This window comes from Eschrichtius robustus, chromosome 11, assembly GCF_028021215.1.
Source record: "Eschrichtius robustus isolate mEscRob2 chromosome 11, mEscRob2.pri, whole genome shotgun sequence".
NCBI classification, from domain to species: domain Eukaryota; kingdom Metazoa; phylum Chordata; class Mammalia; order Artiodactyla; family Eschrichtiidae; genus Eschrichtius; species Eschrichtius robustus.
Genome location: NC_090834.1, coordinates 102640205 through 102654110, shown reverse-complemented (window position 1 = coordinate 102654110; position 13906 = coordinate 102640205). Strand labels below are relative to the sequence as shown.

The following is a 13906-nucleotide window of genomic DNA, read 5'->3' as shown; positions in this document are numbered from 1 at the left end:
CTCAGCCCCTCTTCTGCTGTTGTTGTCTCTTTACTTTCTTGGCACCAACACGGTACACTTTATTTGAAGACAGACCTGGATAGAGTAGCACTGATAAAATCCATTGTCAAAGTGCTTTGTAGTAATTTGCTTGCTCACTGAAGCTTGTTCAATGCTTTTCACAAATCATTAGGTCTTTCATTTTTAGATTGCACTTTGGTTAAGCAGCATTTTTCATTGAGATTTAATCTAAGTCATGGTCAGTTTATATTGCATTGGTAGCCTTAGAAGTCTGAGGGTTTGTTGAGTAGAACAGTCAGCAAGTGAATACTGCTCACAGATGATTATGATGTGGAAGTTGCCTGAGAGCAGAATAACAGGATGCAGACATATTTCAAGAAGAGACGTAAGTTAGATACAAAAGAAAAATACCCTATTCATAGGATGATCAGAAAGTGCCATGAAGGTAGCTAATTCTTAATGTTTTTGACTTGGACCCCTTCTAACCAGACAAGGCTGATTTGGTCATTTATGACTTTACATGAAAATATGAAGCCACACCTAAAACATACTTACTGAGACAAGTGACAAAAAAGGCCATTTACTAACCAGAAGCTCCTCTTGGGTTGTATTTTTGTTTTCATCCTTTGTTTTCTGTAAATGGGTCTCCTGCCATATGGTTAGTCCATTAATTAGTCCAAGGCATCCTGCCTTGCCCCAAGTCACATAGTCACACACAAAGTTTCTGTAATGACAGCTTAACTACTGAGCCTCCTGGGAAATTAAATTCGTCTGCATTTTTGTTTCAGTTCAGAGAATTCCTTGTTAAGGTTCAAGTTTCTAAGCACATCGGGCCTTAGCGTCCTCCCACAGGGACCAGGTCCTCAGTGCCTATGTCTTTCTTTTTAATTGTTCATTATCCAGGCCATGCAGGTGCTCCCTAATTTCCCCTGTGGCTAAGAGCCTCAGCAGAGTATGAACACCCTTCTTCTCTCTAAGGCACTTCTAATTGTTAGTGTTTCTCATCCATCCTCCAGAGGTAATTGGCCCCAGAGAGAGCCTCCAGGAAAGTTAGTGCTGAAACTTCCTCAATTTATTGGATTACTAAATGCAGGGGTATCACAGCAAGTTTGGCTGATTGCTTTTGATTCCTCTCCTGAGACTCACCTGAGTTGAAACGGAGGCTGTTACTTCTCTGCTGTCTCATTCTTGAGACCAGATACCCTGTAAATGCCTAGATGAGGGTCATTCCTAGGTCAGTCGGAATGTCTTATAATTTTCTCGAGTGACACCTACTTATAGGCAAGCACGGTTTTACGCCATTTGCTTTAGGAAGCATCAGCGTCACGTTGGGGACTTGTCCAGAATGCAAACTTTCGAGCCCATCCCAAACCTACTGAATCAGGAACTCTGGGTGGGATGGGGCCCAGCAGTCAGCATACTGACAAACTCTCCAGGTGATGGATGCACGTTATAGTTTGTGTGCCACACAAAAGCAAGAAAGATGGTTGTGGGTGTTGGTTTGTTTTTCTTAAATAGCAGGACTGCCTGCTTTCAGTTCATGTATGTATGTATGTATGTATGTATGTATGGCTGCGTTGGGTCTTCGTTACTGCACGCGGGCTTTCTCTAGTTGCAGTGAGCGGGGGCTACTCTTGCTGCGGAACACGGGCTCTAGGCACGCGGGCTTCAGTAGTTGTGGCTCATGGGCTCTAGAGCGCAGGCTCCATAGTTGTGGCACACGGGCTTAGTTGCTCTGCGGCATGTGGGATCTTCCTCGAACAGGGATTGAACCTGTGTCCCCTGCATTGGCAGGCAGATTCTTATCCACTGCGCCACCAGGGAACCCCCATGCCTGCTTTCAGTTTTGTACTTGATCAGACTCTGGACATTCTTCGATAAAGTGAAAAAGCAAAGTGAGCTTTTCTGTGTCTCAGGGGTAGAAAAGAAGAATACAGGACAGCTTATAAAAGTATTAGTTTACATTCTTAGATATAGAGACCTCAGAAGTCTATTAAATTGTCTGCTTTTCAAAGAAAGCATAGTTGAACAAGGTAAGGCATATCAAAAAGTGACCGCAGATAACAGACCACTGCAGCTACATGATTTGGGTCCCAAACCTGGCTACTCCTGTTGCCTGTTTTTGGTCTGGCTGCTACTATCAAAGCATATTTCTAGAAATAATGTTTCTTGGATGGGCTGCTTTCCAATCCACTGTGCATGTTTTGCTTACATGCTGTTTTGGTGGGGCACAGTTAGAGAGCTCTCATATTTACAAAGTTATTGGGTTATGATATTTGGGCTCAGCTAATACTCTCAGTTCCCACAGAGAGGTCAAGGTCAGAATGCATTTAAGCTAGGGGTGTGACATCCAAGTTAGGCTTTGAAGTTAGGCCTAGATTTGAATTTCAGCTCTTCCACTGACATTGGTTATATGTAATTTCTTTGAGCTTCCCTTTTCTCACCTGTAAAATGGGAGGAATGCTGTGAAGAATCTAATTTTGATTTAATACTGTAGGGAGAGCCCTCAGTTGGAACCAGTACAAAGTACTTCCCTGCGCAAATGGGACTGCTAATAGTCCTCTTCGTCTTAGGGAGACTCTCCTTGTAAACGCTAAGGAGAGTTTCTTCCAGAAAATTTCTCCTGTTTATACATGTTCTAGTTAATCTTGAAGTGGGGCAACCCTCTTCTGAAGCTGATGGTCTCAATTTTGCCATTGTAATATTGTTCACATGTCTGCTCATTCGTTAAATATTTATTGAGCAGCTACTGTGTATGTGTCAGGTACTATTCTAGGTGCTAGGGAGACAATGACAAAAAACAAAGTTCCTGCCTTCATGGTGCATATATGCTAGTGAGAAAGACAGACAATAATCAAACTAGCCAACTAACTAACTAATTAACTAACTTGCTCTATGTGTTAAAGAGGTTGTGGGGAGAGTGACAGGGTTCTGTTTGAAATAGGGTGATCCGATCAGTTGTTCTCTTAAGCAGACTCCTGAGTTAAGTGAAGAACCAAACCATCTGGGTATCTTGGGAAGTGATTTTTGAAGCAGAGGGAATATATCACTTGAATAAGTGCTTGAGGATGCATTAGTTTATTATATTTTTCTTTTTTTTAATGTAAAGACAATAAGAAGACTTTGCATAAAATTTCATTTATAATCTATTACCTTCTTAACCTAATGCAACAAAAAATTTGCCCTACCAATATTTTTTCTACATTTATTAATATTTATGAATACAAAAGATATAGTGTATCTGAAATTCCTTTTTTTTTAACTTATTTCTCCATGCTGTCTTATAATTTTATAATAATAATTTAAATAATATCGGTTATTCCATTAGGGCTTTCTTTATGTAAACAAATTATAATGGATTATATGCCTGAAGATGTTCATTGAAGCATTATAGTTCCAAATACTGAAAACAACTACAATAAATGTGCTTGTAGTAGTATAGTTAGATTACTTCTGGTGTCTTAGTAGTGTTGTAATGACTATCTATTTTTTTTAATTAATTAATTAATTAATTAATTAATTTGTGGCTGCGTTGGGTCTTCGTTGCTGCACACGGGCTTTCTCTACTTGCGGCGAGCAGGGGCTACTCTTCGTTGTGGTGCGCTTGGCTTCTCGTTGCGGTGGCTTCTCTTGTTGCAGAGCATGGGCTTTAGGCACACGGGCTTCAGTAGATGTGGCACACGGCTCAGTAGTTGTGGCTCACGGGCTCTAGAGTGCAGGCTCAGTAGTTGTGGTGCACAGGCTTAGTTGCTCTGCAGCATGTGGGATCTTCCTGGACCAGGGCTCGAACCCATGTCCCCTGCATCGGCAGGCGGATTCTTAACTACCGCGCCACTAGGGAAGTCCTGTAATGACTATCTTTAAACGTAGAATTTTCTTCTCTTGAATTATTTGTATGGATTAATTTTCAGGATTGAGATATTTATATATTTAAAAGAAATCTTTTTTTTTTCTTAATCTTTATTGGAGTATAATTGCTTTACAATACTGTTAGTGTCTGTTGCACAACAAAGCGAATCAGCCATATGCATACACATGTCCCCATATCCCCTCCTTCTTGAGCCTCCCTCCCATCCTCCCTATCCCACCCCTCTAGGTCATCGCAAAGCACTGAACCGATTTCCCTGTCCTATGCTGCTGCTTCCCAGCAACCAACTATTTTAAATTCGGTAGTATATATATGTCGATGCTACTCTCACATCACCCCAGCTTCACCCTCCCACCCCATGTCCTCAAGTCCATTATCTATGTCTACCTCTTTATTTCTGCCCTGCAACTAGGTTCATCAGTACCATTTTTTTTTAGATTCCATATATATGTGTTAGCATACAGTATTTGTTTTTCTCTTTCTGACTTACTTCACTCTGTATGACAGACTCTAGGTCCATCCACCTCACTACAAATAACTCAATTTCGTTTCTTTTTATGGCTGAGTAATATTCCATTGTATATATGTGCCATGTCTTCTTTATCTATTCATCTGTTGATGGGCATTTAGGTCAGTTCCATGAACTGGCTATTGTAAATAGCTGCAATGAACATTGTGGTACATGTGTCTTTTTGAATTATGATCTTCTCAGGGTATATGCCCAGTAGTGGGATTGCTGGGTCATATGGTATTTCTATTTTTAGTTTTTTAAGGAACCTCCATACTGTTTTCCATAGTGGTTGTATCAATTTACATTCCCACCAACAGTGCAAGAGGGTTCCCTTTTTACCACACCCTTTCCAGCATTTATTGTTTCTAGATTTTTTGATAATGGCCATTCTGAATGGTGTGAGGTGATATCTCATTGTAGTTTTGATTTACATTTCTCTAATAATTAGTGATGTTGAGCATCTTTTCATGTGCCTCTTGTCCATATGTATGTCTTCCTTGGTGAAATGTCTATTTAGGTCTTCCACCCATTTTTTAACTGGATTGTTTGTTTTTTTGATATTGAGCTTCATGAGGTGTTTGTATATTTTAGAGATTAATCCTTTGTCTGTTGTTTCATTTGCAAATATTTTCTCCCATTCTGAGGGTTGTCCTTTTGTCTTGTTTATGGTTTCCTTTGCTGTGCAAAAGCTTTTAAGTTTAATTAAGTCCCATTTGTTTATTTTTGTTTTTATTTCCGTTACTCTAGGAGGTGTGTCATAAAAGATCTTGCTGTGGTTTACGTCAAAGAGTGTTTTTCCTATGTTTTCCTCTAAGAGTTTTACAGTGTCTGGTCTTACATTTAAGTCTTCAATCCATTTGGAGTTTACTTTGTGTATGGTGCTAGGTAGTGTTCTAATATCATTCTTTTACATGTAGCTGTCCAGTTTTCCCAGCACCACTTATTGAAGAGTCTGTCTTTTCTCCATTGCATGTTCTTGCCTCCTTTGTCATAAATTAGGTGCCCATACGTGCGTGGGTTTATCACTGGGCATTCTATCCTGTACCATTGATCTATATTTCTGTTTTTGTGCCAGTACCATTCTGTCTTGATTACTGTAGCTTTGTGGTATAGTTTGAAGTCAGGGAGGCTGATTCCTCCAACTCCGTTTTTCTTTCTCAAGATTGCTTTGGCTATTTGGGGTCTTTTGTGTTTCCATATGAACTGTAAAATTTTTTGTTCTAATTCTGTGAAGAATGCCATTGGTAGTTTGATAGGGATTGCATTGAATCTGTAGATTGCTTTGGGTAGTATAGCCATTTTCACAATATTAATTCTTCCAATCCAAGAACATGGTGTATTTCTCCATCTGTTTATGTCATCTTTGATTTCTTTCATCAGTGTTTTATAGTTTTCTGAGTACGAGTCTTCTGCCTCCTTAGACAGGTTTATTCCTAGGTATTTTATTCTTTTTGTTGCAGTGGTAAATGGGAGTGTTTCCTTAATTTCTCTTTCTGATTTTTTGTTGCTGGTGTATCGGAATGCCAGAGATTTCTGTGCATTAATTTTGTATCCTGCAGCCTTACCAAATTCATTGATTAGTTCTAGTAGTTTTCTGGTGGCATCTTTAGGATTTTCTATGTATTGTATTATGTCATCGGCAAGCAGTGACAGTTTTACTTCTTCTTTTCCAATTTGTATTCCTCTTATTGCTTTTTCTTCTCTGATTGCCGTGGCTAGGACTTCCAAAACTATGTTGAATAAGAGTGGCTAGAATGGACATCCTTGTCTTGTTCCTGATCTTAGTGGAAATGCTTTCAGTTCTTCACCATTGAGAATGATGTTTGCTATGGGTTTCTTGTATATGGCCTTTATTATGTTGAAGTAGGTTCCCTCTATGCCCACTTTCTGGAGAGTTTTTATCATAAATGGGTGTTGAATTTTGTCAAAAGCTTTTCCTGCATCTGTTGAGATGATCATATGGTTTTTATTCTTCAGTTTGTTAATATTGTTTATCACATTGATTGAGTTGCATATATTGAAGAATCCTTGCATCCCTGGGATAAATCCCACTTGATCGTGTTGTATGATCCTTTTAATGTGTTGTTAGATTCTGTTTGCTAGTATTTTGTTGAGGATTTTTGCATCTATATTCATCAGTGATATTGGTCTGTAATTTTCTTTTTTTGTAGTATCTTTGTCTGGTTTTGGTATCAGGGTGATGGTGGCCTCATAGAATGAGTTTGGGAGTGTTCCTTCCTCTGCAATTTTTTGGAAGAGTTTGAGAAGGATGGGTGTTAGCTCTTCTCTAAATGTTTGATAGAATTCACCTGTGAAGCCATCTGGTCCTGGACTTTTGTTTGTTGGAAGATTTTTAATCACAGTTTCAATTTCATTACTTGTGATTAGTGTGTTCATATTTTCTATTTCTTCCTGGTTTAGTCTTGGAAGATTATACCTTTCTAAGAATTTGTCCATTTCTTTCAGGTTGTACATTTTATTGGCATGGAGTTGCTTTTAGTAGTCTCTTAGGATGCTTTGTATGTCTGTGGTGTCTGTTGTAACTTCTCCTTTTTCATTTCTAATTTTATTGATTTGAGTCCTCTCCCTCTTTTTCTTATTGAGTCTGGCTAATGGCTTATCAATTTTGTTTCTCTTCTCAAAGAACCAGCTTTTAGTTTCATTGATCTTTGCTATTGTTTTCTTTGTTTCTATTTCATTTATTTCTGCTCTGATCTTTATGATTTCTTTCCTTCTGCTAACTTTGGGTTTTGTTTGTTCTTCTTTCTCTAGTTCCTTTAGGTGTAACATTAGATTGTTCATTTGACATTTTTCTTGTTTCTTGAGGTAGGATTGTATACCTATAAACTTCCCTCTTGGAACTGCTTTTGCTGCATCCCATAGGTTTTGGATCATCATGTTTTCATTGTCATTTGTCTCTAGGTATTTTTTGGTTTCCTCTTCGATTTCTTCAGTGATCTCTTGGTTATTTAGTAACGTATTGTTTAGCCTCCATGTGTTTGTGTTTTTTACGTTTTTTTCCCTATAATTGATTTCTAATCTCATGGCGTGGTCAGAAAAGATGCTTGATATGATTTCAATTTTCTTAAATTTACTGAGACTTGATTTGTGACCCAAGACATGATCTATCCTGGAGAATGTTCTGTGCGCACTTGAGAAGAAAGTGTAACCTGCTGTTTTTGGATGGAATGTCCTATAAATATCAATTAAATCTATCTGGTCTATTGTGTCATTTAAAGCTTTTGTTTCCTTATTTTTCTGTCTGGATGGTCTGTCCATTGGTGTAAGTGAGGTGTTAAAGTCCCCCACTATTATTGTGTTAACTGTTGATTTCCTCTTTTATAGCTGTTAATAGTTGCCTTATGTATTGGGTTGCTCCTATGTTGGGTGCATATATATTTATAATTGATATATCTTCTACTTGGATTGATCCCTTGATCAATATGTAGTGTCCTTGTCTCTTGTAACATTCTTTATTTTAAAGTCTATTTTATCTGATATGAGTATAGCTACTCCAGCTTTCTTTTGATTTCCATTTGTATGGAATATCTTTTTCCATCCCTTCACTTTCAGTCTGTATGTGTCCCTAGGTCTGAAGTGGGTCTCTTGTAGACAGCATATGTGTGGGTCTTGTTTTTGTATCCATTCAGCGAGCCTGTGTCTTTTGGTTGGAGCATTTAATCCATTCACGTTTAAGGTAATTATTGATATGTATGTTCCTATTACCATTTTCTTAATTGTTTTGGGTTTGTTTTTGTAGGTCCTTTTCTTCTCTTGTGTTTCCCACTTAGAGAAGTTCCCTTAGCATTTGTAGTAGAGCTGGTTTGGTGGTGCTAAATTCTCTTAGCTTTTGCTTCTCTGTAAAGCTTTTGATTTCTCCATCGAATCTGAATGAGATCCTTGCCGGGTAGAGTAATCTTGGTTGTAGCTTCTTCCCTTTCATCACTTTAAGTATATCATGCCACTCCCTTCTGGCTTGTAGAGTTTCTGCTGAGAAGTCAGCTGTTAACCTTATGGGAGTTCCCTTGTATGTTATTTGTCATTTTTCCCTTGCTGCTTTCAATAATTTTTCTTTGTCTTTAATTTTTGCCAATTTGATTACTATGTGTCTAGGCATGTTTCTCCTTGGGTTTATCCTGTATGGGACTCTCTGCTCTTCCTGGACTTGGGTGGCTATTTCCTTTCCCATGTTAGGGAGGTTTTCGACTCTAATCTCTTCAAATATTTTCTCAGGTCCTTTCTCTCTCTCTTCTCCTTCTGGGACCCCTATAATGCGAATGTTGTTGCGTTTAATGTTGTCCCAGAGGTCTCTTAGGCTGTCTTCATTTCTTTTCTTTCTTTTTTCTTTATTCTGTTCTGCAGCAGTGAATTCCACCATTCTGTTTTCCAGGTCACTTATCCGTTCTTCTGCCTCAGTTATTCTGCTATTGATTCCTTCTAGTGTATTTTTCATTTCAGTTATTGTATTGTTCATCTCTGTTTGTTTGTTCTTTAATTCTTCTAGGTCTTTGTTCAACATTTCTTACATCTTCTTGATCTTTGCCTCCATTGTTTTTCCGAGGTCCTGGATCATCTTCACTATCATTTTCTGAATTCTTTTTCTGGAAGATTGCCTATCTCTATTTCATTTAGTTGTTTTTCTGGGGTTTTATCTTGTTCCTTCATCTGGTACATAGCCCTCTGCCTTTTCATCTTGTCTGTTTTTCTGTGAATGTGGTTTTTGTTCCACAGGCTCTAGGATTGTAGTTCTTCTTGCTTCTGCTGTCCGCCCTCTGGTGGATGAGGCTATCTCTATACTGATATTTCTAATATAAGATTACAGGTTTTTTCCTTTACTGAAATTGTTTTATATTATGCTTGTATCTTTTTTTCACACTGAAAGCCTTACCTACCAAGGGTATTACCAAATTACTATAACTGATTATTTGCTTTCTTATAAATCTACCCATATTATTTTAAAGAAATGAATATAAATGTTGCAAAAACAAGATTATTGAAAAAAGTTTAAAATTTCTTTGTAGCTCTTTTTGTCTTTAGGCTAGATCCAGTATGACTATACAGTCAAAATACTGTGTTTTAAAGCCACATGAATGAATCATTGCCTTTCTTTAGTCATATCATCAATTTGATATACAGTTAAGTTAATTTGCCTAAACTTGATTTAATTTTTAGGGATTGTGTTTTTTTCTATTTTATTTTATATTTTTTAAAATTTTATAAAACAATACTTTAAATCATGCATCCAGTTAGGAACTCTTGTATTAGCTATATTTTTCTGAGATATAATTAGCAGATATTTTCCTCAGTTTGTCCTTCGTCTTTGTCTTTGCTTATGATATTTTTCGTCATGCGTAAGTCATTCATATGTATTTTTAATGTAGCTAAATTTATTAGTCTCTAACTTGCTTTTGAAATGTGAGATGTTTTTATTACAATTTTCTCATTCCCTGATTAAAGAGGAACCTATCCATATTTAATTTAAGTATTTGTAGGGTTTTTATTATTATATTTAGATCTTGCATCAATTTGGTAATTATTACTTAATAGTACTTTATTTTTAAATATTAGGCACTAGGGATATAATGTGACCAGAGCAACAATATCTAGTTTCTTTTAGAGCAAATGTTCCATTGATGGACAACAGACCACAAAATTTCAGATAATAGAAAATGTTATAAAGACAATAAAAAAGATGAAGTGTAGATACAGGCTAAAGAGATGCCTCTCTGATAAGATGATATTTGAGCTGATTTCTGAAACACAGGGTGAAGCTAGCCATATCAAGGCCTGTGGCAGAACTGTACAGGCTGAGGGAGTACTCAGTACAAAGGCATTGAGGAGGAATAGACCTTAATGCTTATTAAATGCTTACTATGAAACAGACACAATACGGAAACACTTTACCTGCATTATCTCATATATTTCTTCTAACAGCCCTTTGGGGTAGGTATCTATTAGCACCATTTTGAATATGAAGACACTGAGTTTGGGAGAGTTTAAATCATTGGCCTCTTCTCAGTCTCTACCTTGGTTTAAGGTCTCACAGTGCAGTAGTGAACCCTTGATTTTTCTCTCTCCAGGCTTTCATGAGAAGGACAAGAAGCCGTATTGCCGGAAGGATTTCTTAGCCATGTTCTCACCCAAGTGTGGCGGCTGCAACCGCCCAGTGTTGGAAAACTACCTTTCAGCCATGGACACTGTCTGGCACCCAGAGTGCTTTGTCTGTGGGGTCTGTATACTCACTTATCTTTTGGATTTAGGGAAAGTCAGGGTTCTCCTTTCTGAGAGGCAGTTGGTAAGAGGGTTCACAGCTCGGGATGAGAATTTGACAGGGGCCTTCTTAAAAGAAACACAAAACACAGCCTCCATCGTGGGCATTTGCTTGTCTGTCTTGCAAATGGGCAATATTCTAGCGTCTATTTGTCAAGAACCCGAGTGAATTCCTGCACTGGCAGGAAACTAGCAGGGATTTCAAGGCTGAAGTTTTGCTGATGCTTTTACTGCTTGACATCTGCCTCCCTTTTCTTTTTCTTCTCTCCACCACCCCACCCAGGACTGCTTTAGCAGTTTTTCTACTGGCTCCTTCTTTGAACTGGATGGACGTCCCTTCTGTGAACTCCACTACCATCACCGCCGAGGAACCCTTTGCCACGGATGTGGGCAGCCCATCACTGGTCGCTGCATCAGTGCCATGGGCTACAAGTTCCATCCTGAACACTTTGTATGTGCTTTCTGCCTGACGCAGCTGTCGAAGGGAATCTTCAGAGAGCAGAATGACAAGACCTACTGTCAACCCTGCTTCAATAAGCTCTTCCCACTGTAATCTCAGCTAAACCCACACCCTCTTCTGATTTGCTATAAAATTTAAACCAAGAGAGGAGAGAGTACATTTGTAGTTACTGACCTTCTGCTCCATAGGCTTACAGAGAAAGCAAAGGTGATGAAAAAATAAGGGAACGTCTAGATGTTACATGACTAGGCTTGTGGTATTAAGTTTTGATTTCAAGTCTTACTTTTTTTTTTTTATCAGGTACTTGAATTTAGATCTGGGAGCTGCTGTCTAGTGCCTCTGCAGATGTATTTTCCACATGCACACATTCATTCCACACTGGTTTACTCACATTTCTCCATTTTCACCCCTATGATGACTCTACTCAGATATTCTCTTTTCTGGCCCTCATAACTGGGTCTTTTAAGCTACCCGCATTTCCATGTGACTCACTTTCTCACAATCACTGCTGCAGACTTTATTTTGCTGTTAGGAATCATGATATCACTCTTAAGCTCCTTGCATTTCCCTTCAGTGTATTTCTTTTTCAAGAGAAAGTAGATTTTTAACTGGACAACTTTGAATACTGACATCATTGATAAATAAAGTAGCTTGTGGTTTTAATGGCTCAATGTCATATTACTTTGGTAAATAAACTTTCTGCTTCCCATGTTATATACTAGGCACAATGGGCAATTAAATTTGTATCATACCTCTTGTTTACTTCCATACAATGGACGCTTCATTTAAATCAAAAGAAATTAAAAGGGGGGACTCCTAGTCACTAACTTTTCTCTTAATTTGGGCTCATAACATTCACTTTATTTTTTGCACTTCGGTGATTGATTAAAAGATGGCAAAGCTTCTTAAAAGTTTTTCATCACTTTGTTTACCTATGGAAAAAGTGATTTCCACTAGGCAATTCCAAATTCATATTTGCATATGTATGCATATCTCCAAACTCATAAATTTGTATATATTTGTCCAATTTTCTTGTATATCAATTATATCTCAATAAAGCTGTTTAAAAAAATGAAACATGCATCTTCCTTAATTCATAGTTGTCTCATAAAGACAAACAAGATGGCTGTTCTTAGAGCATCTCTGAAGAAAGATGCTATAAAACCTCATTTCACCATTTTCCAGTTTGGATTAGGGAATCCCAGGCCCACCTAAAAAAAAAATCTCCACTTAATTATTTTTTCCTCTGAAAAATATTATAAGTAAAATTGTACAAAAGCTTGCCAGGCTATTAAGGAATCTGACTTTCTCATGTCCTATCTCAAGTCAGCTTCAGAAGGAGCCATGCTTCTTCAAAAGAAATCTCGATAAGGTCTATACCATATCTCTCTTACCATGATCTTAAAAATAACTGTTTGATTATTTGTTATTAAAAAATTTTCAGGGACTTCCCTGGTGGCGCAGTGGTTAAGAATCCACCTGCCAATGCAGGGGACACAGGTTCGAGCCCTGGTCCAGGAAGATCCCACATGCTGCAAAGCAACTAAGCCCGTGCGCCACAACTACTGAGCCTGCTCTCTAGAGCCTGCGAGCCACAACTACTGAGCCCACGAGCCACAACTACTGAAACCCACACGCCTAGAGCCTTGCTCTGCAGCAAGAGAAGCCACTGCAGTGAGAAGCCTGCACACCGTAACGAAGAGTAGCCACCGCTAGTGGCAACTAGAGAAAGCCCATGCAGCAACGAAGACACAACGCAGCCAAAAATAAATAAATAGATAAATGTATTTAAAATTTTTTTTTTTAATTACTGAGGAAAACTCCTTCACTGGAGGTATTTTTAAAAATAGGGCTGAATTTGGTGTCTTTAGATTATTAATGTGGGCACAGAATTTCTTGGAGAACTGAAATGGATTAAATGATTCTTGCTAAGCTTTATCATTTTGGTCTCCTTTATTGGAACGGATGATGAGGGGCTTTTGAAAATTAAAAGGAAGTAGTAACAGTTAATTCTATAAAATAGGAGCTCCAAATGCATCCAAACTATGTGGGAGGCCACCCAGGTAGGGAGCCAGCTGGGTTTTTGTCCTGTTTGGCTGGCTGAGAGTACCAGACTAAGCAAAATATATGTTCGATTTCTAAACATCGTCTTTACTGCATATGACTCTGTGATGTCATTTGCAGATGTTTATATGGTAGCTTTGGGAATTTGACAAAGGAAACTTGGGTTTTAACCCTTAAGAGAGAACATTCAGGTGCTGACTTTTTTTTTTTTTAACGATTAGCTGTTTTGAGATTTCAGTAGAATCTATGTATTTAAAAGTTTCGAAGAAAAACCAGAGTTTACTAGGGTGAAATTAGGAAGTGAAAACTTTTTCTTTTCATAATGAAAGTAAGTGGTTATATATTTGTTCAAAAGGAGATGCTGCCTTCAGGACCCAGGTTTTAGCAACAAGGAAACCACTCAAAATTTTGACGTTCGCCTGTTAAAAAAAATACTATTCTCACACTGATATATACCTGTTTACTCTTGGTTCTGAGTAAGTTATAGCTTTTAAAATGTAAACACAGGGAACTCTACCTAATGCACTGTGGTAACCTAAATGGGAGGGAAGTCCAAAAGGGAGGGGATACCTGTATGTGAATGGCTGATTCATTTTGTTGTGCATGGGAGGCTAACACAACATTGTAAAGCAACCACACTCCAATAAAAATTAATTTAAAGAAATAAAAATGTAAAACCTACCCTCAAAAGACAGGTTTTTTCCACCTGTGAGGCTATATATTTTTATAAAAG

General features: G+C 38.0%; 1 protein-coding gene across 3 annotated transcripts in view; it reads left to right on the top strand.

Annotated features, from left to right (window-relative positions):
* Positions 1-12000, top strand: part of LPXN (leupaxin) — a 42499-nt gene extending 30499 nt beyond the window's left edge. For all 3 annotated transcript variants that reach the window (XM_068556708.1, XM_068556710.1, XM_068556711.1), the window contains exons 8-9: positions 10460-10608; positions 10933-12000. In XM_068556708.1, coding sequence (XP_068412809.1) covers positions 10460-10608; positions 10933-11202 — 419 coding nt within the window. In that variant the 3' untranslated portion in view covers positions 11203-12000. The remainder of the gene's footprint in view (positions 1-10459; positions 10609-10932) is intronic.
* The last annotated feature ends 1906 nt before the right edge of the window (positions 12001-13906 follow it).